Consider the following 26,193-nt stretch of genomic DNA (forward strand, 5'->3'; position numbering starts at 1 on the left):
GCTATTTTTAAACATAGCATAATGAATAAACATATATATTACACCAACACAAATTACTATTTTGTATTTATCATGATAGCAGTTTATCTTGGTATATCACATGTAAACAGTTATATTTTTTTATATTCATAAATATTATAAAAAAAACGTGCATTAAAAACACTTTATCCTTTTTCAAAAGTAACAATAATAAATATTTTTCTCTAATAATATTCGAAATTATTTCACAACCTTTAAAGATTGTGTGGATTGCCCATGTGTTCAAGCATCTTTATGTCTAAAATAGATTCGACTTAGTTAAACTATAATTGACCAATCATTTCTCTCTAACAGTCAATGATTTGATTTTTCATTCTATGAATGTTGAAAACATATACAAGGGTGTAAAAATTTGTTTAAATGATAAAACGATTGAAATATTTACAAACATAACAAAATTTAATAGTTTATAAATTTATCCGCATCCATTTGACATTTATTAGATAAATGATAATAATCTATCAACATTTATTATTGATATTTTACTATATTTATAATTTTTTTTTGGTTCATATCACTTTATAGGAAGTGGTTATATATATATATACATACACTTAAAAGCATCAAAGTGGAGTGGTAGGGGCCATGTCACATGGGAAGAACAAAGAGGCATCCCAAATTCAAAGAGTGAACCATGCATGTCATGTCACATAAAGCATTAATTTTCTTTTATAATATTTTGTTTCCTGTTTTTAGTTAAAAAGAGATATTTGAGATAAAATCCCACAAAAGTGATATCTAATGAATTTCACTATCATATCCAAAAACTCAATTATTAGTTTTCAAAACGCACACACACACAATTATCAAAATGTTTCTAAACATATAGAAAAAATCTACTCACGTTTTTATACTAAAATTTCTTTTGAACATTACTGAGGTTGTCTGTCTCTAATGGGTGAATTTCTTTGACATACTTATTTCATTCTTTCAGCAATCCTTCAATTTAGAAATCTAAACACTTTCTCAGAGCTAGAGATGCATCAATCAAAGACTAATCTTGACATTTTTCTAATTCTTTATTACAAATTACCATATTTTTCACCAAATATAGAATCTATAACCCAACTATTTTTTGCTATTCAAAAATCGTTTAGAGAGAAATTGCACAATTAAGTCCTTGAGGAAAATCGGCAAATGGTACATAACAGCCATGAGGGTGGAATAGCTTCCATATGAGAACCAAGGCGATGGCTTCGTTTTAAGAACAGCGGCGACTGTCTTCTCGGCAAACTCGGCAGTAGGGGTGGCGTTAGAGCCCTGCGAGGCATTGGCCCTGGCTAACATTGCAGCTTCAAAGGGCTTGAATAGCTTCAACTCAGGCATCTGATTAAAGTTGGCAATGGCAGAGTTTCCAATGTTTGATTTAATGGCTCCAGGGACAACGTTGATAACGTCGATTCCAAAGGGCTTCAGCTCCATCCTTCAATGATGAAAATATCGATCAAGTCAACCAACATCACAGTGTGAAATAAATGCGAAAATCAAATGAAATATGTCAGCAAATTGAATTGGATATTCATTGCGTTTATTCAAGTTTCTATCATGGGCCGTGGCCCCCTAAAAAGCAAAAAGAAAAAAGAAAGTTTTAGATTTTGAACTTTAATGTCTTGGAATAACTTTTCTAAGCATTGAAAAAAAGAAAGTTTTTTTGGAGGGGTATTTTTTTGCACAAGAGTTGAGAGTAACAACATAGAAACAGAAGTAGAAGTGTGGAATGGTAAACTTCCCCTCTTTATTTAAACTAAAAAATTTGTAGGCTTTCACAACTAAAAAACATCAATAACCCGTACATTTTACTCCCATCAGTTTACAAGTTTCTAGTTTTCATAACTCACAACTTCACTCTTTGCCTCAAAGATCGTCTTATAAAACAATGTTCTATAAAGTCATTTCAAACCGACTTTCATGAAGAAATAAGTTGTCTTGAATCAACAATAAGTAACCCATAAAAATAAACCCAGCAGAAAAAGAAATATTTGCTTACCCATCAGACTTTTGTGGGTTGTTTCTGTTTCTACAGTTCTACTTCAGTGCATTGTAACTTAATATATTCTATACATATCTTTGAGATCTTTGAGCTGCTAAAAAGATACACTAGAAATTCAATAGGACCCCGGCACTTATTTTTCTCATATGAATACTCAATTTAAACTTTAAGCATAAAGGTCTCGAACCCACTACATAATCAAACAAGCAAAAACATCAAAATTTCAAATCCAACTAAAAATTATTCAAAGATAGATAAACAAAGTGGAATGATGCTCATCCACTCACAAGAATGGCTACAAGAATCGGAACTCAAATCCATAGAAATATTAATTTAATCCCTTGATTTAAGGTAAGAATTGCGGTTGAAAGTTAAACTCCACCAACGAGCTTTATTTGAATTTTGGTTCTTTATTTTTAAAAATTAATATTTATAAACCCTATTTTCACCTCTAATTTTCTTCCTAACTCGTTTCTAAAAAATCTAAACCACTCAAAAACCAAAAAAATAGTTTTAAAGTATGTCTGAAAACTTTTTAGTTCTTTTGTTTTTGGTCCTCGAACAATGGATTTGTTCTTTTAACAACTTCCCTGTCATACTATTTATCAAGAAAGACCAAATTTTCTTAGTAAATTTTCAAATTGCAAAAACTATCTTTCTTTACTTTTCAAAATTTAGTCTTGGTTTTTAGAATTGCAAATTGCAAAAACTTTCTCTACCTTTCAAAACTTAGTATTGGATTTTAGAATTAATGATAAAAGGTGGATAACTAAATAAAAAAACCAATAGATGAAAAGTAGAGAGTTTGTAAACTTAATTTTTAAAAAGCAAATTGCTATCAAATAGCTTTAGTAGTCAACTTTCATCCCAGAAAAAGACTAGTGAGGTTCAAATTAACTTAATAAACTATCACTAGCGAGGGTCTGGAAGATCGAGATAATTAACTAAGGCAAGGCAAAACATTTCGTGCATGATCAGGAACACAAAACAATTGTTAATTATACCATTAGATGAGAATCAGAGAGGTATATACGAACCTCAGACAGTCAGAAATGGAATGAATAGCAGCTTTGGATGCAGTATAAGCACCAGCCCATGGAAGAGGCGCCAATACGGTGACACTTCCCAAATTCACAATCTTCCCCTTTCTTCGTGATGCCATGTGAGGAACCACGGTTTGAATCAATCTCATAGTCCCTGCAAATGCAATTCTCCAATTCATAAATACTAATTTAACATAATACAATAATCCACTCCTTTCCATATTGGAGTGTTCATGTTCAAATTTTCCCCACCTCTAACTCTGCTTTCTACATTTCACATACCAAACAAACAGCTTTGTTTCTAACCAGTGGCGAATCAGAAATTTTATTGACTAAGGCTTTATAGACTATTAAAAATAATTTGGAAGAAAATATAACTAATAGGACTTGAACCTGAGTATAGAGGGACTAAATAATTTCATTGTTCACCAACTTCTTAAATTGGTACTATTTCAGTTTTCTATATATATATATTGTAATATAAAGATCTTAAGTTGATGGAAGAAAATATAACTAATAGGACTTGAACTTGAGTATAGAGGGACTAAATAATTTCATTGTTCACTAACTTCTTAAATTGGTACTATTTCAGTTTTCTATATATATATATTGTAATATAAAGATCTTAAGTTGATGGGACTCGAGCTCCTGTACCTATGCTAAATCCACCCGTGTTTGCCAGGAATACAATTATATACAGTAGCAGAAGCTGACGAACACAGTAGAGCAGAAGATAGGATGATAAAGTCTTCAGCGTTTATTTCTAACCGACCACTGGATCAAATGTTAATCACAAAACAATATCAAACTCAAATCAATTCGAAATCTAAATAAGCGGCTCAGTCAATTCACAGTTTCTAATCCCTAGATTCGATATCATTCAATTCTGAAGGAAGAAAAATGAAATGGCGAATCTGAATATTGAAATACAATTAATTTCGCTGATGGATAATTTGTTAGAGACCGAAGCTCACCGAAAACATTGGTATTGAAGGCGTTCTGCATAGCGGAAAGTTGAACCTCGGCAATAGGTCCAATACATTGAACGCCAGCGTTGTTCACCAAAATATCGATTCGACCGAATTTTTCGATGACAAGAGACGTTAATCGCTCGACGCTTTGGTCGGACAGGACATCGAGTTCTTGTAAGAAAAATCTGGGATCGTGCTCCAGGTCCGCCATTGAGGAGCGGGACCTGCTGGTTGCGACTACCAAACAGCCCTGGTCGGCGAAGGCTCGGGCGAGAGAGTGGCCTATGCCTCCGTCGGAACAGCCGGAGATGACAACTACTTCTTTTCCGGCAAATTCCATATCCTTTTTATCTTCTTGAAAAGTGAACGAACCCCGCCCTCCTCCAAATTAAACCGATTGATAAATCGGAGATTGAAGTGTTGGGTAGCTCCAAGTACATCAATAAGAGCAATTGCTCACTCGTCTGCACCTAGGCCCTGAAGACTTCCACATGGCCGGTCTTTGTGGTGCCACTTGGCAACCCCACATGGACGCTTTCCCTTTTTTCCCTCCTTCATTTACGGTTATTGTATTTCTTGGGTGATTTTAAAAAAAAATTGGGATTTTGGTTTTAAATTTATACATATATATATGCTCAATCTCTTCTCTCATTTATACAACACTCTTTATTTTTAATTAATCAATTAAAAAGTAATATTTTTAAAAAATTGAAATTATTCTTACCATGTTTTTTTATTTATGTTGCTAATTCATTTTCGTTAACTTGTGTTAAATTGTTTATGAATTGTTGATATAAGTGGTTGAAGTTTCTACGAGTTACGTGCTGGTTTATAGGAGTTGAATGAGTGAGCATATGTGAGTTTTGATTTGAAAGTATCTGTTGATATATAAAATCCTAATAAATTTTAAACCTTTACTAAAAGTAAAAATTAGATTCCTTTGTTGAAGTCCATCGATAATAGACTATTTTAGTGAGGAGTATCTATAAGTAGTAGATATGGTAGAAGTCTTTTGGTAACAAAGTTTAACACTTGATTTTATTTAAATTGCAATTTTGGTTTCTTAAATTCAAACCATAGTTGGCATTGGCTCACCGTTGGAAGGACGAGTAAATGTTTAACTACAACATTTATTGCATCCTTTTATTTTATTTTTCAGTATCCATTGTTTGTTTTATTTGTAAATTGTGAATAAAACTATGGCAAGAGGTAATTGAAATGAAACCATAGCAAATTTTATAGAATTAAAAGCCGTGGCACAATGCATGCATTCATTTATCTAAATAATTCAATTACATGAGTACAAAAAATAATACATTTTTTAAACGTAAATGTTGATAGATTTTCATTAGTGGATAGATTCTCATGTCACATCATACTCTATATCGTTCATATCAATAATATAAATTTTTCGTTGATAGATTTTGTTATATTTTCTATTTTTTAAAAATATTATTATACAATTGTATACCATCTCTAATATTATTATGCCCTCGATCATATCAATCACTTTTATAGATTAAATAAGTATACATCATTATAATAGAAATAAAAGTTCACTTTGTATAAAATTGTTTTAAATTTCATAATACTATGCATAGTTTATATATAGTTTAGAGAATGTGTTCATGATACATTCACAAATATTTAATTGAAAAGAATGTTATTAAAAAATATATAATATTTGACAAACACTCAAAATTAGTCTTAAAACAACATAATCCAAACATAACCTAAATGGTTTTACTAATTGATAATTTGTTTGCATTTACTTGCTCAAGAAGGCCATAAGTTTAGAAATCATCCCTAGGAACAAAAAAACGAAAAGTTAGAAATTATCCAAAGAACTATTTTCCATATTGTTTGTTGGTTCTCAAAAAAATATTGATTAGGTTATTACATTTTGGGACAGCATACATCTAAACTGACAAACTAAATTTAGTAGTTTATTAGTCAATAATTGAGTAATATATCATTATTGACCACAACAAATAATGGCCTACCTCTTCAAAACAATACTTCAAATACAAAGTTTCCCCGACAAACAATTACATCGAAAATTACATCGAACAAATCCATATTTAATCTCCATTTTTTTCAAGACTTTAGGAAATGACAATGCTATTCCCCCCATAAATTGACCTATATAGATATAGATAGATAGTATTTAATTCTAAACCCTCTTATTTCTATCTAAACACTGGTACCAACAAGAAGATGCTGTCTCCTTATTTCGAGAAAAAAAAAAAGATATTGTCGATATTGTCTAAAGTCTTCCCTAAACGTGAATTGAAGATAAAAAGACGAAATTTATCACTATAATTGAAGGGAAATTAATTTAGTTTCTATTGTTTCATAAGTTTAGATTTAGTCTCTTTTAAGTGCAGAAAGTCTAAGAGAAATCCTTATAATTGAATGAAGCTATCACAAATAATCCTTGTTATTGAGACTAAATTATAGTTTTCTTAAGTTAAAGTGACCAGTTTTACAATTTAGAATAGGATTAGAATGTTGGATCTCATTACACCATGGTTGTACTAAAAAATTACAACTTTGTTTTCAAGATATAGGGACAAATTCTACAATTGAATGCATAATTACTACGAATTAATTAACCAGTTCTCCCATGTTCAGAAGTATCAGAATCATTTTTTGACTTGTTAACGTGTTTTAATGAACTAGAACTATATTTCAACAACGCTCCAAAATTCACACCAAAAATGGAGACGAAGAGAGAAAGAAGAAGATATAACCCATAATTTGTACCTTCCTTAGTTTGATTTCTAGCCAGATCACATCACCGAAGGAAGTTCAAAAATTTACACAAGACGTAGAAAAAGAAAAGAAAAGAAAAAAAGCACTAAAAGCTTCGACTCTGGCATGAAATTTCTATTGAGAAAGTAAAAGCCAGAGGAGGCCTGTTTTCAGGAATTAGAGGTGGCCTGAAGCCCAAATAGGGTACCCGGATGGACTTTTTTACTGGATTTTCCGGCAATTCCGCCGGCGGCGTGATGGGAAGTTTTTGGAGGTTTGACGGAATCTTCTCTCCTGCCAGATCTCTCCTGCTCCATCCTCTGCAGTTTTTCCTCTGCTTTCTTTTTCATTACATAAACCCTAGCGCAGCTAGCTCCCATGGAGGACATGGTTTATACAGAAGAAAAGGAAATGAAATGAAGAAATTTCTACAAATGTTTCAGTGGGCTTTTAATTTGTTCAATCGGTGGGTATTGAATGGCTTAAACCCTTGTTGTATTTATAGTGGAAAACGTGTTTGGTGGCCTTGGTGTTTCGTTGGCCCCTAGCGTAGGGGTCAGATAACCATAACCCCCATTTTCTGTACCTTATTTGGATTGGACAATTTCTTTTTATTTCAATCAAATTTAAATTAAATTAAATTTGCATTTTTGTTATTTATACAATTTTGCGTTTAACTTAATCAATGTATTGTTCAAAAGTTGAGATCTGCAAATTCATTGTTTCTTCCATTCTAATTTACAAAGGATAAGTTTTGTTTTTAATTTGATCTGATTTTTAGTTTAATTTTATAGTTTTTATTTAATTTTCTACAATTTAAGCTTCTTTCAAAATGCTAGCGTAGTTTTAATTTGATATGGTTTGTTTCTTTATTAAACTTATATCACTTCATTACTTAAATAGATATGTCATGTTGCAATCATGTGCATAGTTTGTGAAGTAAAAGTCATGTGAACTTGGTTAAATTTGTTATGAACTCAACTTAAAATTAAACTTTTTTATTTATTTGTTTTGACTCCAATAATACACTTGCATAGTTGAGATGTGTTTAGATGTGTTTTACTGTTCAACTGTAGTTAGAAGTTTGTATCTAAATTTATACTACAAGACAAAAGATTAATAAAGCAATTGAGAACACAAATGGATAAGCAGTTGACTTAATACAACTCTAATTAACCATTACAAGATCTAAATTCTCCTAATTTAAATGATACAAGCATAACATTGTATAAATTTAAATCTACAACTAATTTGAATCTTTCCATTTACATTATGAAAAACACACTATATAAAAACTACAATCTTTCCATTTACATTATGAAAAACACACTATATAAAAACTACAACAGTATAATTAATGTTTGAATTCATAAACGAATCGGTTTATAATTTTAATTAGAGTTTCCTTTTAGAATCGTCAATATCTACTTTAATCATCTTCAAACTAATGGATCGATGATTTTCAAATGTAATCATACATAGATCAATTATCTTTTTAAAAAAATCTACAAAGTTTGATACAGTAATAAAAAAGTTAATTATTAGTTTATGATTTCACTAAATTCAATGTTCAATTTTGTTTAGTATGATACTTGATAAAAGATTATTGTCTTTATGGAAAAAGATCACATGAATTATGATTAATTAAATGAAGCTGAATTTCAAATTAACCAATTAATTAATCACAACAATACAAATGAATTTACACTAAATTTTAAAGAGGTATTTAAAAATGGGAAGAAAAAAGAGAGAGAGAGAGAGAAAAGAATTGAGTAATAGACGCTCAATAATGGAATATTTAATTGGAATCACCAAGATGGAGAAAACGGTTGAAAGACAACTAACACCGTTTACCGGGATGGTTTTTAAAAACACAAAGTACACAGAAACGAATAAAACGGTGGGAAACCCCAAGCTCTGAGGAAAATAAAAAAAGAAACAATGGCTTGTATTAGATGCGGCACTCACACCACTCCAACTGTGAGGTCGCCCCACGTCAGCTAAAGATATTATAGATGGAGGCGGCCAAAGGTTCTGCTTACGTGTCTGTTGATTATTCGCCCGAAATTTCCAACATAACAAAAAAGTGCTCTTCTTTTTTCTTAATATATATTTTTTTAAAATTATGGAAATTAAATGTTGGAGAGATAAGAGTTTGATTGAGGTCACAATCTGAGTCGTGGACCGTGAAGGCACCTTTTTTCTTTCTTTTTCTCTCTTTCTTTATTTACTTTGAATTATTTCATTTGTCATTATTACCTTGCACTTACAAAAGTACCTAAGTCTATTTCTTCATTATGCACCCACTCAAATGCGTTGTGCCGACGGGCTAATTAACATCACCATTCTAGATATATCATCAAAGATTTTCTTTATTATTCAAATTCAACATTATCCAAGTACTGAACTTTTTCCCCCATTTGACGTTAGATACTGTGGGTACAATTTGATGTTAAATCCCACTATAATATTTCAATTCACCATTTGTTCAAGTGCTGATTTTTATAGGAGTTAGAAGGTTATATGGTTGAGTTATGAATGGAAGGAGGAGAAAGATTATAATATGATAATGATTCACAATTATAAAGGGGAAAGTCAAATTAAAGTAAAGATTGAATGGTAATGACGAAAATAATATAATTTAATAATTGAAAAAAAGAATTAATTTAAGAATGAAAAGGAATTGGCATTATGTGAAGATACTGAATGAAATGGAAGGGATGGATGATGAAGGGTACGGTGGTTACGGAGTACGGAAATTCCATTAAGGTGAGAAGAATCGGAGATTGAGATTAGGTTGTCTGCCTTTTTCTACTGTTTCGTATCGTTTTTTGCTTTGATGTTTGTCCTCACTTTTTAATTCCTTTTTCTTTTTTAATTCTTTTTTGGAAGAAAATTCCTAAAGGTTAGGTTTAAAAAAGGTTATCTCTTACGTCCCACTAAAACCGTCTTCGGCCGAAAGGCCCATTGGTTTTTGTCTTTCTCGCTTGGGCCGCACCCATTTTTCCACTTCTGACACCAAACTCTCTAAACAAATACAGAACAATTTTGGTGATAAAAGTGTTTAACATAAATATAATATGTTCGACAAATTTTGTTATATTTTTATTTTTAAAAATGTTTTTATATATGTTAATGCTTTAACAAAATTTGTAAAATAATAATAAAAATATTTTCTCGAGAAAATAATAAATAACATTTTTTTAAAAGATAAATCAACAAAAACAATAAGAGTAATTTAGATGCATTGAAAGTGCACAAACAATTTTGTGTATGTCATTAACTAATTACTTCCTTTTGGTAGAAGAAGGACATTTCTGTATGTAGTTTTGGATGCTTGGTACGCACAGGCATACATTTCGTTCTTCAACTCCAAATGATTTCGTATATGAATCGTGTCTTTTAAACTAAGAGTATATGTGTTGTTTATCTAAATAGTTGAAGGTTGCTAATGACATTCTTCTTCCCTTCCTCAAGCATGTATCCTACTAATTAAGACTTGCCATACATATGTTCATGCCTTTACATTAGTAAAGGTCTAGGTTCCTTTCCCTGGTGAAAGACTTGAGGAATTTTTTTTGAAATGATTGATTCTCAGGTAAAGTGACATCTATTTTATCTATGTATATTATCGATTTGAAAAATTACAATGATGGCCTTTCAACAATACAAGTTAAAATTACACACCTAAAACTTTAAACTTAATTCATCATCCTCTCAAACTTACAAAGGTTAGTTGTTCGTGATAACTATTAAAAACAAAAATGGGCCATGCGTGTGTTAATAAAATGTTAGGCATGATAGTTGATTTCATAACAACATATAGTTAGTAATGAATGAACAATGAAAAAAATTGTTGTGTGTGACAGAAAACAATTGTGATTTTCGTAGTCTTATTTCTTCAATACTTTATCAAGAAAATGCCAAGACACGCGTGGTAACAGTTGCCATTAATTACCAACATAATATCAAATTGAATTCCACCAAAGTTGTTCAAAAGTCAAAAATTCCACATTTTGATTAAATCCATTGTTTCCGTACCCATTTCTAATAATTTCGAAAGTTTAATACGAAAGAAATAAATTAATATCATATTCTATTATCTTTTTCAAATCTTCAAACATTGACATCAACAATTTAAACCGTTCATCCGATTAGACAAAAAGAAGGAATATAAAGTGAAATTTTGCGATGGAGAGATTTTGTTCGTTTGGGCGGGAGGGTTTGGAGTTATTATTGATGGAAAGGGTAATTTGAGTAAAATTGTAAAGTTGTGGCGGGACGGAAAGAGATGGGCTGACGTGTTGGTTGTGGACTTCGGAATGGGTCCAATGGATCCAGTCTCCTTCAACTTTGTCGGCCCACAATACTCTTAACAATAATAATAATAATAATAATTTATATTATTTGATTAGAGCAGCCGTACGTCCACAGTAAAATTAGGGTTGTTTTGTTGCTGTTTATTAATTCCATCCAATTTTACGTCTCTTTCTAAAACTTCAATTAACACTCACTAATTATGTCAATTTTATAATTGATTTACTAAAACATGAGAGATTTCAATGTTGAATCAATTAAGACTAATTGTACTGAGATTTGAAAGGTGACATTAATTATCTATCTGTTCTTTCCATCTTGTAAATGGTAAATATGAAAATAAAGAATTTAGTGGAAACAAACTTCTATTTCACACACATATATATTTGGTAACAAATTAAAAAATCGAATTATAATATAAACAAGATGTATCGTAAAAAATAACAAAGCGACCAAATTGTACAAAATCAAGTGTAGTAAGTTTTTGTCGTTTCCTTGTGCTATGGATTGTGAATAGTTTATTTATTTTGTAATCATTTAAATAATGGTGTTTAGATGCATTTATACTATATTTATAAATAAATAAATAAGTTATAATTGTGAGAATTGTCAAAAATAGCAAATTTGACAAAATATTTACAACATATAACAAAATTTCAAATTCTACTAATAATAAACATTAATAGACACTGATATGATTCTATTAGTGATATTGATAAACAATTATATAAATTTTTATCTTGGATATAATCCAAAATTTTGCTATATCTTATTAATATTTTGATATTTAAAAAAGTGACTGTCATAGTTACTCAATAAATATTGATATTTATAAATAATAATGTATTATTAATTTATTTACCAGCCACGTTAAGTAATTTTTGTAATATCATATAATTTATAATACATGGTATTTATATTTTAATTGAAAAGAATATATATTGAGTTTATAAAGTTCAAAATTTAAAATCATGATAGAACAAAATTATTATTTGTAGAAACAAATATCAACAAAATGTCAATAATTTAAAGATTAATGGGGGGTGGTGGTGGTGGTCTGGTTTTGGTATATTGTTTAGAAAAAGCCATTTATGGGGAAAATTAATTGTTAGAAAACATGGGCTTATTAGGAAATATTTCAACTCTCTTTCTTCCTTCTCATTTCCCTTATATGTAGAGATGCTTTTTTATTACACCAACTTTGTGTATTTGGATATATTTGTTAATGTATTAATTATTCCAATCATTAACAGACAAGTTAATAGATATATAAAACCATTCTTGTATATAATAAAAATGGCTATAGAGTTTGAAGCAGCCTGAAAAACATCTCAAGTTTGTAGAAATTAAAAAAAAGAAAGAAGAATAAAAACGATATTCATAATTTCATATTAAGAAAAGATAATTAAGTATGGATGGTCTATGAGTTGGCCAATCCAACAAGAGATAAATAAATAAACAAAGGAGAGGCAAAGGGATTGATTTTCTTGGAAATTGGGTAAGTTCAAAACCAACTCATTCTTTTCCCCAATCAATTATTATTTAACGTCCCAATTTCCAAGTTGATCCAAACTCAAAACACAAAACCATTATCATATTTATTATTTTTGTTCTAAAGTTTAGAGTGTGTGTGTGTGTGACAGTATATGAACTGTATATTCATATCTTCAAATTTGTATTCATATATGTTTTATTTGTGCAGTTTTTTGCTTTCTTTAATTTGTCAATTTCACGACACCTTTAGGTTAAGAAATCAATGCGTCACACAAACCAAACTAAAAGAAAAGAAAAGAAAAAACTTATCTTTGAAACAGTCAAAATAGAAGATTGAAATTATAACAATATAGTTTGATTTAATTGTCCACTTGAATGAGATTAATTAAGACATCATATTGCATCCTCATCTACGTCAACCAATTAAAGCCCACGTCTTAAATCGACTAAGAACATTAATGAATTTAAACCATGATTATTGTTTGGAAGAAAACTTCTTAGAAATTTTTGTATTGATATCTTTTGGAAAGTTAAACACATATTGGAATCTTGTTTTAATTATTGTATAGGATGATGTTCAACTTAGGTATGAACTTTATCTAATGTAGTTTAAAGAATATGAAATCCATATTTTAATCAAATGTGTGTGTGATCTTATCCATATTTATATAAATAAAATAAATGGTCAACTATATTGATCATTTTTTTTTAAATTACACAAATTAATAAATAGTTGCAAACATTGAAACACATATCGAAACGTTTTGTAAATTTAAGATATTCTTTAGTATAAATCATACCATATAATGAGATCGACGTTATTTATAATTTCTTTCAGATATATATCTAAGATTACTGTTACATGTACTTCCAAAAGGAAAAAAATAAACAACCGTATTAATATTTTGATAAACTATTATATTGTCTTAACTAGTAGAAAACCAAAAAAATTTAATGAGTATGTAAAAGTAAGAGGTCTATTGATCGTAGCATATATGGTTTATCGTTAAGTTTTAATTACAAAGTTTGATATAATTTCTTATATTAGTTTTTCTACCAAAAAAGATAGAGAATTGATGAACTCAAAGGCTTTGCAGAGTAATTGGAACGAAATTAGAGGTTGGAATTTAAGTATGACATCAAAATGAATACATTAAAACCCATTTTGAGCTTATAATCAATTAATCTATGTTCATATATATATATATACAGAGAGAGAGAGAGAGAGAGAGGAGAGGAGAGAAAGAGTATGATATTTTGGTATATATGAAAGTAACACATAATCAATAATTGAATGTAAAATAAAATAATAAAAGTATGATTAGGGAAAGAAAATAATAATATAAACGTTGGGTGGGGGTGGGGTATCCTAAAACGGGGTTTGAGGAATTCCACGTGTACCGAAGTGAGGTTGGTTGTATAGAAATTCTATAAATCCCGGAGTTTGAACATTTTTGTAACTAAAGAAAAGGAAAAGGAAAATGAAAGAATTGAAAGGAAAAGAGAGAATATAGTGTAGGATGAAATTTTCACAAAGCTTATAAAATTAAAAAGAATTGAATTATTGGGTATCTATCTCTGCCTCCTCCTTCTCCTTCTCCTTCCCCTTCCCCTTCCCCTTCCCCCCATCTCTATCCGGACGAAGCTATGGGAGCTCTCTCCGAGTTCTTCTCCCACCTCCACACAATGACCGCAGTCTTCTTCACCCTCTTACTTCTCGAATTCGTTATTCTCATTCGTACCATCTTCGGCTTAAGACCTAACTCCGACAAGCGCGTAATCACGACCGCTCAGTTTTTCAAACTCATCGAAGACAAGAATCCCACCATCCGTTTCTCAAATAAGGTCACCCCAAGTATCGCCGATCAGTGTGCCGTTTGCCTCTCTGAATTCGAGGAAGGAGAGAAGGTACGGAAATTGCAATGCAACCACACTTTTCACAAGGATTGTCTCGATAATTGGTTGAAACTCTGTTTCGCTACCTGTCCGCTTTGCCGGAGTAAGGTTTTGCCGGACGATATCGTCGCCGGCTACCATAGGCTTCGAGACCGTGTAGAGTACGACGGCAGTGACGAGGAGCTCATCTTTTTGTTATCGGCATTACATGGTAACAGTATATATAGATTTTTCTAGGGCGAAACACCAATTTTATTTTGTTTTTAATCACAGAATAGAATTAAACAACATAGAATGTTGATTTTCTGTAGATTAACTAGGGAAATATTGTTTTTCTCCCCTTCATTGACGAGCAATAACGTTAAGGGAACAGCTCGTTTCTGGTTCGATCGATCTCTCTAGCTAGATCGAGATAAATCTAAATCGTGTATGTTTCTCTTTACTTGCAATTACGCAACCCAACTGTTAGATGTGTTGTTTGCATGATTGCTTCCTACTCTTCTTGGTCATTCGTCAACGAATCATTAATTTTGGAGACACCCAATTTACATCTTGACGGAGACCCTTTTTTTTTTTTTAACCCAATAACGCACTGAAATCCTCACTAAAATCATCCAAATCACAACAACTTTTTTCCATCAGGTTAAACTAATCCAAATGATCTATTGAGATCTTTAAGATATTGGATGATCGTCTATTAGTCTCTCTTGATGTGGGCTTGTTGTCTCCGTAGGACCAGGAGTTATGGTGCGAACTTAATTCTATAATTTTAGTGGATGCGAGTTGGTGATCTAATTTATGGTTCTCTTACAATGTAAATAGAACATGGTATGTGATGGCATTTATTAAGAACATTGAGTGAAAGGAGAAGCATTCAAAATTTGATGGATTCTCCCTTGATATTTTCATGGGGATTTAGGTGGAGATGGTAGGAGAAGGACTTAATGCTCTGTATCTAAATGCACAACAAACTGATTGAGCTCATTTTCTCTATAGTTAAACCCCGATGGCGAAAGTGAAAACTAATGGATTGTGTTTAGCTCACCAGCACATTTATCGAAGAATAGGTTTGCACGTTAATCGAAAAACTTCATTTTACACCACTACAACCTAAAGACAAACTTACTAAACACAACATATTAACTCTATACTTAAACAAACTTGAAATGTTTCTCATTGGGATGATCTGAAACTAAAGCCACAAGCCCCCCTCCCTTTTTTTTTAATGTTTGGATCTCGTTACTTCCTCGAAGCTTTTGAAACAGTTTGGAGTTTGTTTTCTTCCACTTTTGAACACCCACCAAAAGATGAGGGCAACTGAGGACACGGTCTTTAAAGAACAGTGATTAGGTGAGATGAGTTGCATTATTGAAGTCAGTGTGTTTAACTTTTTAGCATTACCAGAATCAGGGGATGGGTGAAAGAGGAGAAGAAGCAAAGCAAAAACAGGTTTTAGATGATGAAGCCAAATACCTATTTACTGTTGGTGAGAATAAGTTTGTCCTAAATGGGGTTGTGGGAGCTACAGTAGTTCGCATGATGTACTGAATTGTTCTGTATGTCGGACAATAGCAATAAGTTGAAATGTTAAACAGGCAAAATCTCGTGGTGGAGCAGCGGAGGGTAATTCATAAGATTTGACATTTAATGTCAGATTCAAAAAAGTGGATGAACAACTTCAATAGTAAAGTAATAGTACCACAAACCAGAAGTAACGCATATGGGGGAGATGAATCCTTATCTATTTTGGAAATGGGGTTTGTTGTTGGTTTGATTCATTCCTTTTTCAATTTTTCAGGGTTGAATTTTATTTGGTGCATATCCGTTTCCCTTTTTAACCATGGAATATATTGCTGAAAATAAAAAATATGACTCTGTTTAGGTCATGAGTTGGTAAGAAATTAAGATGCAACAGATTCGTTTGGGTAAGAGTAATATTTGATTGAAGATGTGCGCCCATTTCTATGTATCTCTTTCAATTACAAAACAAAGAATGATTCAAACAAAATTAAAACAACATGGGGTATCCTAAGCAACACATATATATTCATCTAAGTGTCCAATCATGGAATATGCTACGTATTGTTGTTATTCCTTTCTTCAATCGTGGAATACATCGTGAAAATGTTAAAGTGAGCCCTGTCTGTTTAGGTCATCGGTCATGAGTTTGGTTAGTAAAGTGCAATTGATCTCGTTGAAAAAGAGTAATGTTAGGGTCAAGTGTTGCATCTAGTTGTGTAGTTCCTTCAATTGATCCATCAAAAGTTGTCATGTAATAAAGTTTCTTTATTTTTGCTTAAAAAATTATTTTAAGCCTCTTTTTGTTTGTGATGGAAGAAAACAAGTATATGTATACATACATTTATACACGATAAACTTGTAATTAAACATTTGAAATGCGTCTCACCTGGTGAGTTGAGTTTGAATTGTGAAGAAAGAAATAATTTAATGAATTGATTGAAAGCTACATTATATATAGGTTGGTTTATTGAAGTCATTAAATATACATTATACAAAGAAGTAATCTTTTAAAAACACATGGCCACCACCAACTCCTATCTGTAAGTTTGGTTCAGGGCTCAAAATTAGAGACATTCAGGATGATCAACATCATCTCTCTCAATAAATACAAATGATTATAAGTCGATTAAATCTTTCTTTCTACAATAAGATAGTTAAATAAATGAATTAAAACTAATCATTATTTTTGCACATCAAATCAACCACTATCACATTAAATAATCAATAAATTTGAAGGAAAAAAAAGTCTTAATCAATAAATTTGAAGGAAAAAAAAGTCTTAATCAATAAATTTGAAGGAAAAACAAAGTCTTCGTCAACTTTTATAATTGTAATTTGTGTGGGAGTATGTATTTATAATATTTGTCTAAATAAAATAACTATTAAATTAGCAAGGGTGTTTGAGATTTATAGTTGCGTATTGATTTTAGAAAAACAAATTTAAGTACAATTTTTCTTTTATAAAATTGATATGAAACTTGTAAACAAAATTTTTATATATTTAGAAATGATTTTGAATCATTATTGTTTAGATTTTGAATCATTATTGTTATTATATTTTTTGATTTGAGAAATAGTTATGTTAGTATATAATTGTTTGTTTTATAAATAATTTAATGATGTACATTCTTTTATTCCAATATTTTATAAAAAGAAAACTGAATTAGACATCCATTTTGGGAGTGGTTGATTGAAAATCACCCAACAAAAATTACCAATAACCTAATTCGTTTTTTAAACGATTTTATATTTATTTTAGTTCATGTCAAACAAGAAAAAGTGATTTTGGACAAACACAAAAAAGTATATATCTAAATATGGTGATATGGATAGTTATTATGGCAACCATGGATAGAACTTGGAATCAACTACAACTACAACTTTGGAAACAAAACCAAACCAAAACAAAATTCATAATTCATTAGATGAACTTCTTAGTAAATTATTTTTATATACATCCGTATATATCCCCATTAGATGATCAAATTTACACTTTATATGAGATTTAATGTAGAAATAGACTTTGGATGTTCAAAACCTAACTTTTAACAGCTTGGACTTGAAAACAATGAATTTGAAAAGTACTTTAAAAAGTAACTTTTCCTTCTTACAAAAAAACCAAACCTAAATTGACGAAATTTTGAATAAATTAAACCAAAATGGCCTCTCAGATAAGACACAAATGTGTCACCATAACAACCTTTACCATCATTTGATTTACACTCTTAATTTCACTTTCACTTTCTTTGAATGCCACCAAAATTTCATAACTATATATCAATTACATAAAGAGATATCACGACCATAATTATAATTACGAGTTGAAAAGCTCACAAGGTAATTTATTTAAAATTTTGTCTACGATTTAATATCAAATATAAATATCAAATTATTATTGATACCATCTTAGATGGTGGATTGATCCCAAATCATAACTATGAACAACTAAATTCATTGATTTTTCAATATGGGATCTGAACAGCCTCATCCATCCACCATATCACATATTTAAAAGCACCAACTAAGTGGCCAACTCTCGATGATTTCTTGAAAACCAAATCATCCATCTTTTCCCAACATTCATATGGTTAATTCAAACCCTATAATAATCATCAAATCATAATACAATCCCACCCTTCTTCTCTCGAATTCAAAAGCATTTCAAAACTAATAGAATCCAAAAAAGGAAAAAAGAAAAAAAAAATGTACAGATTTGAGAGAGAGAGAGAGAGAGACGAGAAACATTTACAATATATATATATATATATAAACCCAATAGAGGAACTCAAGCTGAGAAGAACCCAGTGGAAGCAGCTCGACCAATTTGAGATTTGGGTTCAAAAACCCAATTGAATTCCGACATCTCAGCAGAGTAATTATGCTTTTTTGCCATTTCCATCATCTTCTTCATCCTAATTGAAGTAGCAGTTGCAGATATGGAAACCCCAGAAGAACCCAACTCTTGAAGCTCTTGCCTGATCATCTCTTGACCTCGCCTTGGATTCTTCGTCCTCCTCTCGTATTCCTCTGCTACAAGAATTGCAATATCCGCCATGGCTGTGATTTTTCAACTCTCCCTCTTAGTTGATTTTGAGGAGACCCCTTTAGGAGGATGACATAATTTATATTCAGATTGAGGTATGATTGTGGATAAGGCTGACAAGTCGGTGTAGTGTATAAAAGAAATAAAAAAAAGTGACCTTTGATGACTTAGTCTGGTTTTTTGGGCATTTTGGTTTTACTTTTTCTATGGGTGGACCCTTTGTGGAGAAATTTGATTGTATTATATTGTATATCTATAAAATATACACATGTATATTGTATTTCATTGAAGGGTCTTCTTTGATTGTGCCAATACCCAAATAAAGGGGTTTCTTGGCAACAAAGTTGGGATAGTTGTGTGAATTATAATAGAATATATCAGTATTTCAAAATTCTAATGGAACACGTATTCTTAATAAACTTATAAAGAATTTACAGATTGTTAAATGATACAAGAATTGTTAATTGAGAACAATGAGATTATGTATATTGTGATAGATAGGATAGAAAACCTATCCATTATAATGGATGTCTTGTGGTGTTTTCAATGAAGTTGGTGGTGGAAATTTTGTAGGCAATATTCTAGTGGGTTTGGTGGGGGGGAGGAATGGTAAAAGGCAATACCAATAGTTCAGGACTTGTAAATGATAAAGAAAAAAAAAAAGAAACCAACTCCACAATGTTAATTATCTCAAACTCTTTCTTAATAAATGTCTGTCCTATTCAACCTTCTCCTTCAAACAATGAAGAGAGGGTAACTCTTCTTTGCTTTTCAATAATAATAATAAAAAAAACATATCTTTCTTTTGAAGCAAACTAGCAAAATTGTTGAAAAAAATATTGATAAATATAGTCAAATTTTATATATTTCTTAGTGTAAAAAATATGGAAACGGAAAAGCAAAAGGAAAGTGGTTTTTGAGAATCGGAAAACAGCGAAACTGAGCAAATGGTTTTGATCTCAAAAACCAAAACCATCACCGACAAACGCATAACACATCAGATTCATGTAACTAATACGTGTCTAATTACTATTTGTTCTTCAAATTAATTATATATTTCGTAGTACACAATACGTGGCATCATATTACTGGTTGTGGGCGGTGACAAGTCCACAGTCCACGCATTTTCTTTTGTTTACTCTTTTAAATCATTCATGCATCTTATTAATTAGCTTCTAAATAATTCATAATTTAACCATAGTAATCATAATAATGTCATAAATTATACACACATTTCAATAAATTTTATTAATGTAATCAATTTCAGTGTTTGGCAAATAAATTTCACTCTTCCAATATATACCTATTAATAATGAATTTGATTGGAGTTTTTCTAGTGCATTATTCTATCCTTGTGATATTTAGAAGCACATATTTTATAATTAGGTTATTCTTAATGGAAAGTAAACTAATGTAGTCATAGTTAGTACTTAGTAATTAGGCTGCAACTTACCCACTTGTTTATAAATCGATGGTAATTTTAGTTAGTGTATTTCATTTTATTACACTTTTTTTTAATCTATATTTCGTAATCCTATGAAAATAATGAGTTCACCTTGAATTGAAAAATTGAGAGTACTCAATTGGACTGCATTTGAGATTTATGTGAAACTCACTTTCGTTATTGTTACTATCACGATATTAATTAGAATTATGATAAATGTTATATTCTTAGTTATTGTTATTCGGTAACAATAACTAGTGATAAATTATGTATAGCAAGATTGTAACTATAGATGCGATAACTCGTAATTGAAACTCATTTCAATTGATTCATTAATAAAATTTCATTTTTAAAAAATAATAAAACTTTTTTTATTATGGTTTGGTAAACATAACTCTAATGTTATAACAACTTTCTTTACATCTCGATTACAATAACCAATTTAGGCGAACATATTCCAGTCAAAACTTGATCTTTTTATAATAAAAATCCTAAGGAAAGTCCACTTTTAAAATGCTAAGATGTGCTTAATATTTACAAAAGTGTCGTTTTAAAAGAATTGAATTATCTATCGACTCATCAGCAAGAATCTCATACTTATCACCATCCAGTTCTTGACAAATGGGAGATAAGAATGAGAAATATATATATATATATATATATATATATACCTGCAGGCCAAGGGAGGTTTAGTTATTTTTAAAAAGAATGATAAAAATGTGCCTAAGAAAGAGGAAGACGGAAGTGATAGTAGAAAACTCACAAATATAATATACTTTATACTCAGTAAGAGAAACGTTAAAAGCATATTAATTTGGAGACATTTGTCAGTTTTGATTGTAGGTATTCAAATTCGTTCCCATTCCCTTTCCTCAAACGGATAAGACGAAAGAAAGTAAGAAAGATCACGAGCTTCATCAAGCTAGCCATTCTAAGAATACAGAAGAAAAGGCTGAGGGTGTCACACATCTGAGAGCATATGTATAGGACTTTCTTGGTCCAAAGTAACTTGTAGTAAGTGCAACTGAGCAGCAAAAGCATATGGTGAGTTCAAGCTTCAACAGGTGCTCTTCTGGGCAAAGTGAAAAACTGACACATTTCATCTCATAAAAGGCCAAGAGTTTTGAGCTGTTGAACGTGCTCTGCAGGAAGTGGTGGAGGCAACCAGTCAGATCCTGTCATCTCCCCATCTACATCTTCCACAACATATTCCTGTGAGAAATCAAAACATCCCAAAAATATAGTAATCAATCAAAAACCTAACCAACCAACATATTATTCACAAGTGAAACTTTCTAGTCGTAATTAGTCCATTCTTGCCAATTCAAGAATAGCACAAATTGCACAATTACCATCCGAAAATTGCTGGTTGATCCTCCAACCTCCTACAAAAATGGTCGATTCACAATCAATCCATCCATGGGAATATGTCATTTGGTTTTAGTGTCCCCCACTCCTGTTATCTTTCTCATCCCAAAGACCAATAAGACAGCCCTCGTGAATGGATGTGCTCGGCCAGCTGGGCATCCACCTTCATCCATGATGTTTGGCTTTTATTTTCATTTTCTAACGGGGTGTGTTTGGACGACTAGTAATTTTGCTCTCTTTTAAATCATGGGATTTACTGAAATTTTTTAAGAGTACTTCTAATCTAAAACACTTTTCTTTAATCACACGCAGTTTGAAAATTTGTAAAAGTAGATAAAAGGCACTTAAAAAAGTACTTTTAGATGAAACATTTCATTAGTTTTGCTTACAAAATAAATGCTTCACTTAAGAACACATTTTTCAAAATGAAATCTCAGACTCGCCCAAATTTAGTTGGTTCTGTTTATTTCAATAGCCAGTCTAGTGTACAGAAAAAGAAACCATATTCAAGTATTTACACTCCTAGCTCAGAGTTTGAAAGTTATGCACAAATAAATCTCAAAAGAGATCAATCAACTCACCTTTGTTAGCATTCTTTTCGCAAGTATGTGATAGTGTCGTTGCCATATTCGTTGGCCAACCATGGTAGCCACCAAGACACTATAGAATATACCAATCACTGTGAACAAACCAAGAACAATCAAGGCCATTATAAGTAATAATGGCAGTCCTGCTTCACCAGCACCTCCTAGGCATCCACATTCAGTTGCAATGCTTCCACAACTTTCGAAGCAAGTGGTACAGTCGGTCCACATACAAAGAGTACCAGGTAAATGACAGTCTGCACATAGTCTGGAAAGATGCAAGAAACACATAAAAATATGATGCTGGTGAATAAACTAAAAATACTATTGTTTGGAAAATATTTCCAGCATTTATATATTATAATTTGATGAAGATAGATATAACGAGCTTTGATAAGGATTTTAGTCATCAATCTAAAATAGCTTGAACGAATTCTTAGCTTGGCTAAATATTGAATATTCTATATTTCCAGCAACATTCTTTCACTACAATGGGACGGGAAGCAGAATAGAGAAAGATCAGTCGTGTTAGAGAATCATCACTGCATGGCAGCAGTTATGCCAAAGAATGAGCCTACGCTCCTCAACAAGCATTGTTAAAATTTGAAAACAATAAAATTTTAACATAATTAAAAAAGAAACTGCAAAATATGGATTTATACCCAGGGTGGCAACAACATAGACACAATTCTCTACATGGTTGAGCCAAATCACTCCTAACTCTTCGATCATAACAAGTGATGAAGCAGCCAGATACGCCGAGCAATGCAAAAAATAATAAAGCCCCTGCATAGGAAATAACGCAAACTAGTAAAAACAGAATTGAAAGAACTGAAATATGTCTTTCGATTTTGTAGAACAGAATAGCATCTAACATAAAGAAATAAAATAAATTAAAATTGTCTCTCTACTTTGAGGTTTGTTCAACTTTAATCCACATACTTTCAAATATTCAATTTTTGCCCATGTACAAAGCTTAATATTTTTCTAAAAAAATCAAAATTGGCTAAATAATAACAATAACTTTCACGTAAAGAAATATGATATGTGAATATATTTTCAAAATTTATAGTGAAAATGCTAAGAAATATCAAAAAATTATTTTAAAAAAACATTAATAAGCATGCAGGAGGGACTAAATTATAGATTACTTGAAAAAGTTGAGACAAAAATTGATCATTTAAAAGTACAAGGACTAAAATTGAACCAAATTTAAATTATAGGGACCAAATTGATATTGCATATTTCAAGTTGACTCAATATAATACTCATACAGTGAAGGACCATAATCCATTAACTACTTCCTCCTTATGAGGTTCAACAACAATATGAATAAAATATTGCGATAATGTAATAAGCACATTTTTTTCAGCTGTTGTTCTTTGCCCTCAAACTTTCATTAGTTTTCATTAATTTCTATGAAGCACAAAAGATTTCCCATCTCTCTACACACTTTATCTCACAGGCTTTTTTTCCATACATAATCTCACCCTGGTCTCTCTAGTCTCTACACTCCTCTACTACACAGTTCCTCTCATCATCAACTTCTTTCTAAAAAGTAAAAACAACCTCTCAACAATTCTTCTCACTATCACAACTTTTACAATTTTAGATACACCCCGACTAGTAGCTTACCAATTCTTAATATACTTTTAATTAAAACTTAAAAGACACTCCTTTCTAACTAAAGCACACCGCAAAAGTACTTAAAAAGTTAGAATTAAATAAGCAAACGATATATTATTACTTATCATCAAAGTTCTTATGTTAAAAGTTCTTTGGATGTGAACCCATAAAAGTCAGAAGCGCTCTAAGCAGACCAGCAAACAAGGTCACTAAGACAAACTGCTTGAAGCTATGGGCCAAACAAGATTATGCCCTAATGCTATAACATAAATTGTGCATGCAAAGCTTGAATCAGCCAATTGAGATTTTACCGCATATGTAATAAAAACTAATTTTGCTATCAAAACCCCAAGTAAGACGAAGCCAGTAATGTTGACAACCATCTATTAAGTATGTCAAATATCCCAGAGAAGCAATTACCTGCACAAAGATAAACAAAGGAATATAAACTATTCTACAGAAAAATAATCTCATGCTACAACATAACTTGGTTTGGCAATAAATTAAATAGAAACAAAATAAAACTTACAAGCTGAACCGCCAAAAATATAAATATAATGTCTCTAGTCACAAAAAATCGAAATTTCAGGGTTCGCCATTTTCTGTCAGCAACAGCATGTACTCTCAAATGGTAAGGGGCCTTACATGTGGTACAGTGAGCAAAAGCAAACCCTTCCTGCAATTTTAATCACGGATGACCAAATGTAACTAAATGATGGCTATAGAAATTTCCTTATTTATTTTCCTAAATAAACATAGAACCAGTCTAAGAAGACAAAAACGAGACTGTAAATATGACTGGTGCGGGCGGATACAAATACCGCCCAAGAGTAGTGATATTCTTTATTTTGTTAATTACCCTAAATTAGAGTCAATCGTGTGATAAAAATTGAAACTTAAAAAATGCTGGTGCAAGGAGAACAGAGTTAATAATGGCAAAATACGAGTTAATTTCTTAAGCAATAAAAGGTATCGTAACAATCACTTGTTAAGGCTGAACTTAGTCATTAAGGTGAGGAAAATATAACCATGCAAATTCAGGGAATCATGGGTGTATTATCAGCAACTTCATTTGAAAATTCAATCACAATAACTAAACTTACATTGAAACCACCAGCATTCAAGATAGCATTCATACCTTCACGGCTCGCCAATGATCCAGACATTCTCGATGAACATATTTGGATGTCCCTTTGCATTTGCAAGGAGCAATAAAATCCCTACCTGATCATGTAATGAAACACGCACATTGGTTAATTTAAATACTCCCATAGTCTCAGTGTGATACCCCCCTCTCCTACCGTTATACAAACTTTCAAGTGAACAGTCAACTCCAAAGAATTCTAAAGCACGAATGGCCAAGTGGATGGGGAATGTTAACATCGCTTGTCAAACGATCAAATTAACGAATTTTTAACACCGAAGAACCTAATTAATTAGACTTCAAGTCTCACGGTATTGAAAGAAACAATGATCATAAGAAAACACATCGTAATTTCGGAAAATTAAGATTCTAGGGTCCAAAGAACTTCGCCTAAAACGCTGCACTGAGCCATTGATTATAAAGCAAGCAGAAGAAATTAGGTTCCACAATGATTTCCCGGAAGGAAAATGTGGAACATACCCAAACGAAAACAACCCCACCAACCGTACGAAAACAGTCGAAACCTAACAAAAACTGAAAAACATAGGAACGAGGAATTACCATCGGTCTCAAGGCAAATTCTACACTGAATTTGTTCCCCTTGACCAGCTTCAAGGTCGATCTCACTAGGGTCGGTGATCGGCGCCGGAGGAATAAGAGGGGAAGAATCTGACGGTTGACCCGCCATAAGGAGTTAAGAAGCGGAAAAACACAAAAAAAAAAAAAAAATGGTGGGAAAAAAGTGGAGGAGAATTAGGATAGCATGAAGAAGAAATAAGGGATCTCCATGTAAAAGAGTTGTAAGCCCAGAGAGAATAATAATGGTGAAGCAGGAAGAAAGCAAGAGATTGTGTAGAAGTGTAGAGCAGAAAGTGGTTGAATGTCTTTCTTCCCAAAATGGCCACAGCCTTCACCATTTTTTGACCAACTTATCCTTCAATCCCTTAAAACTCTTTTCT

The 26,193-nt window shown here is 31.5% G+C and overlaps 3 protein-coding genes across 5 annotated transcripts; all 3 read right to left on the reverse strand.

The window, feature by feature from the left end:
• Positions 1-942: 942 nt before the first annotated feature.
• Positions 943-4,476, reverse strand: LOC101213763 (short-chain dehydrogenase RED1). The gene is made up of 3 exons (XM_004143438.3): positions 4,047-4,476; positions 3,067-3,226; positions 943-1,462 (listed from the first exon to the last, which is right to left on the reverse strand). Exons 1-3 carry the CDS (start codon positions 4,381-4,383, stop codon positions 1,108-1,110), a joined length of 852 nt encoding a protein of 283 aa, XP_004143486.1. The 5' UTR covers positions 4,384-4,476; the 3' UTR covers positions 943-1,107.
• A 13,920-nt stretch (positions 4,477-18,396) lies between these two features.
• LOC105435930 lies at positions 18,397-19,399 on the reverse strand. The gene has a single exon (XM_011659690.2). The coding sequence runs from the start codon at positions 19,078-19,080 to the stop codon at positions 18,811-18,813; it is 270 nt and encodes an 89-aa protein (XP_011657992.1). The 5' UTR covers positions 19,081-19,399; the 3' UTR covers positions 18,397-18,810.
• Positions 19,400-21,257: 1,858 nt separating this feature from the next.
• On the reverse strand, positions 21,258-26,185 carry LOC101214008. 3 transcript variants are annotated; one of them, XR_004217669.1, is made up of 8 exons: positions 25,796-26,185; positions 25,229-25,314; positions 24,620-24,766; positions 24,402-24,510; positions 23,127-23,250; positions 22,462-22,732; positions 21,865-22,043; positions 21,258-21,724 (listed from the first exon to the last, which is right to left on the reverse strand). XR_004217669.1 is itself a non-coding variant. In XM_004143439.3 (7 exons), the coding sequence occupies exons 1-7, from the start codon at positions 25,920-25,922 to the stop codon at positions 21,617-21,619; spliced, it is 972 nt and encodes a 323-aa protein (XP_004143487.1). In that variant the 5' UTR covers positions 25,923-26,178; the 3' UTR covers positions 21,258-21,616. The 3 variants fall into 3 exon arrangements, 2 of the variants coding, with proteins under 2 accessions (XP_004143487.1, XP_031743780.1); XM_004143439.3 differs by lacking the exon at positions 21,865-22,043 and having other exon boundaries at positions 25,796-26,178; XM_031887920.1 differs by lacking the exons at positions 21,865-22,043; positions 25,796-26,185 and having other exon boundaries at positions 21,444-21,724; positions 25,194-25,298.
• Positions 26,186-26,193: the final 8 nt, after the last annotated feature.

Source organism: Cucumis sativus, chromosome 6 (assembly GCF_000004075.3).
Source record: "Cucumis sativus cultivar 9930 chromosome 6, Cucumber_9930_V3, whole genome shotgun sequence".
NCBI classification, from domain to species: Eukaryota; Viridiplantae; Streptophyta; class Magnoliopsida; order Cucurbitales; family Cucurbitaceae; genus Cucumis; species Cucumis sativus.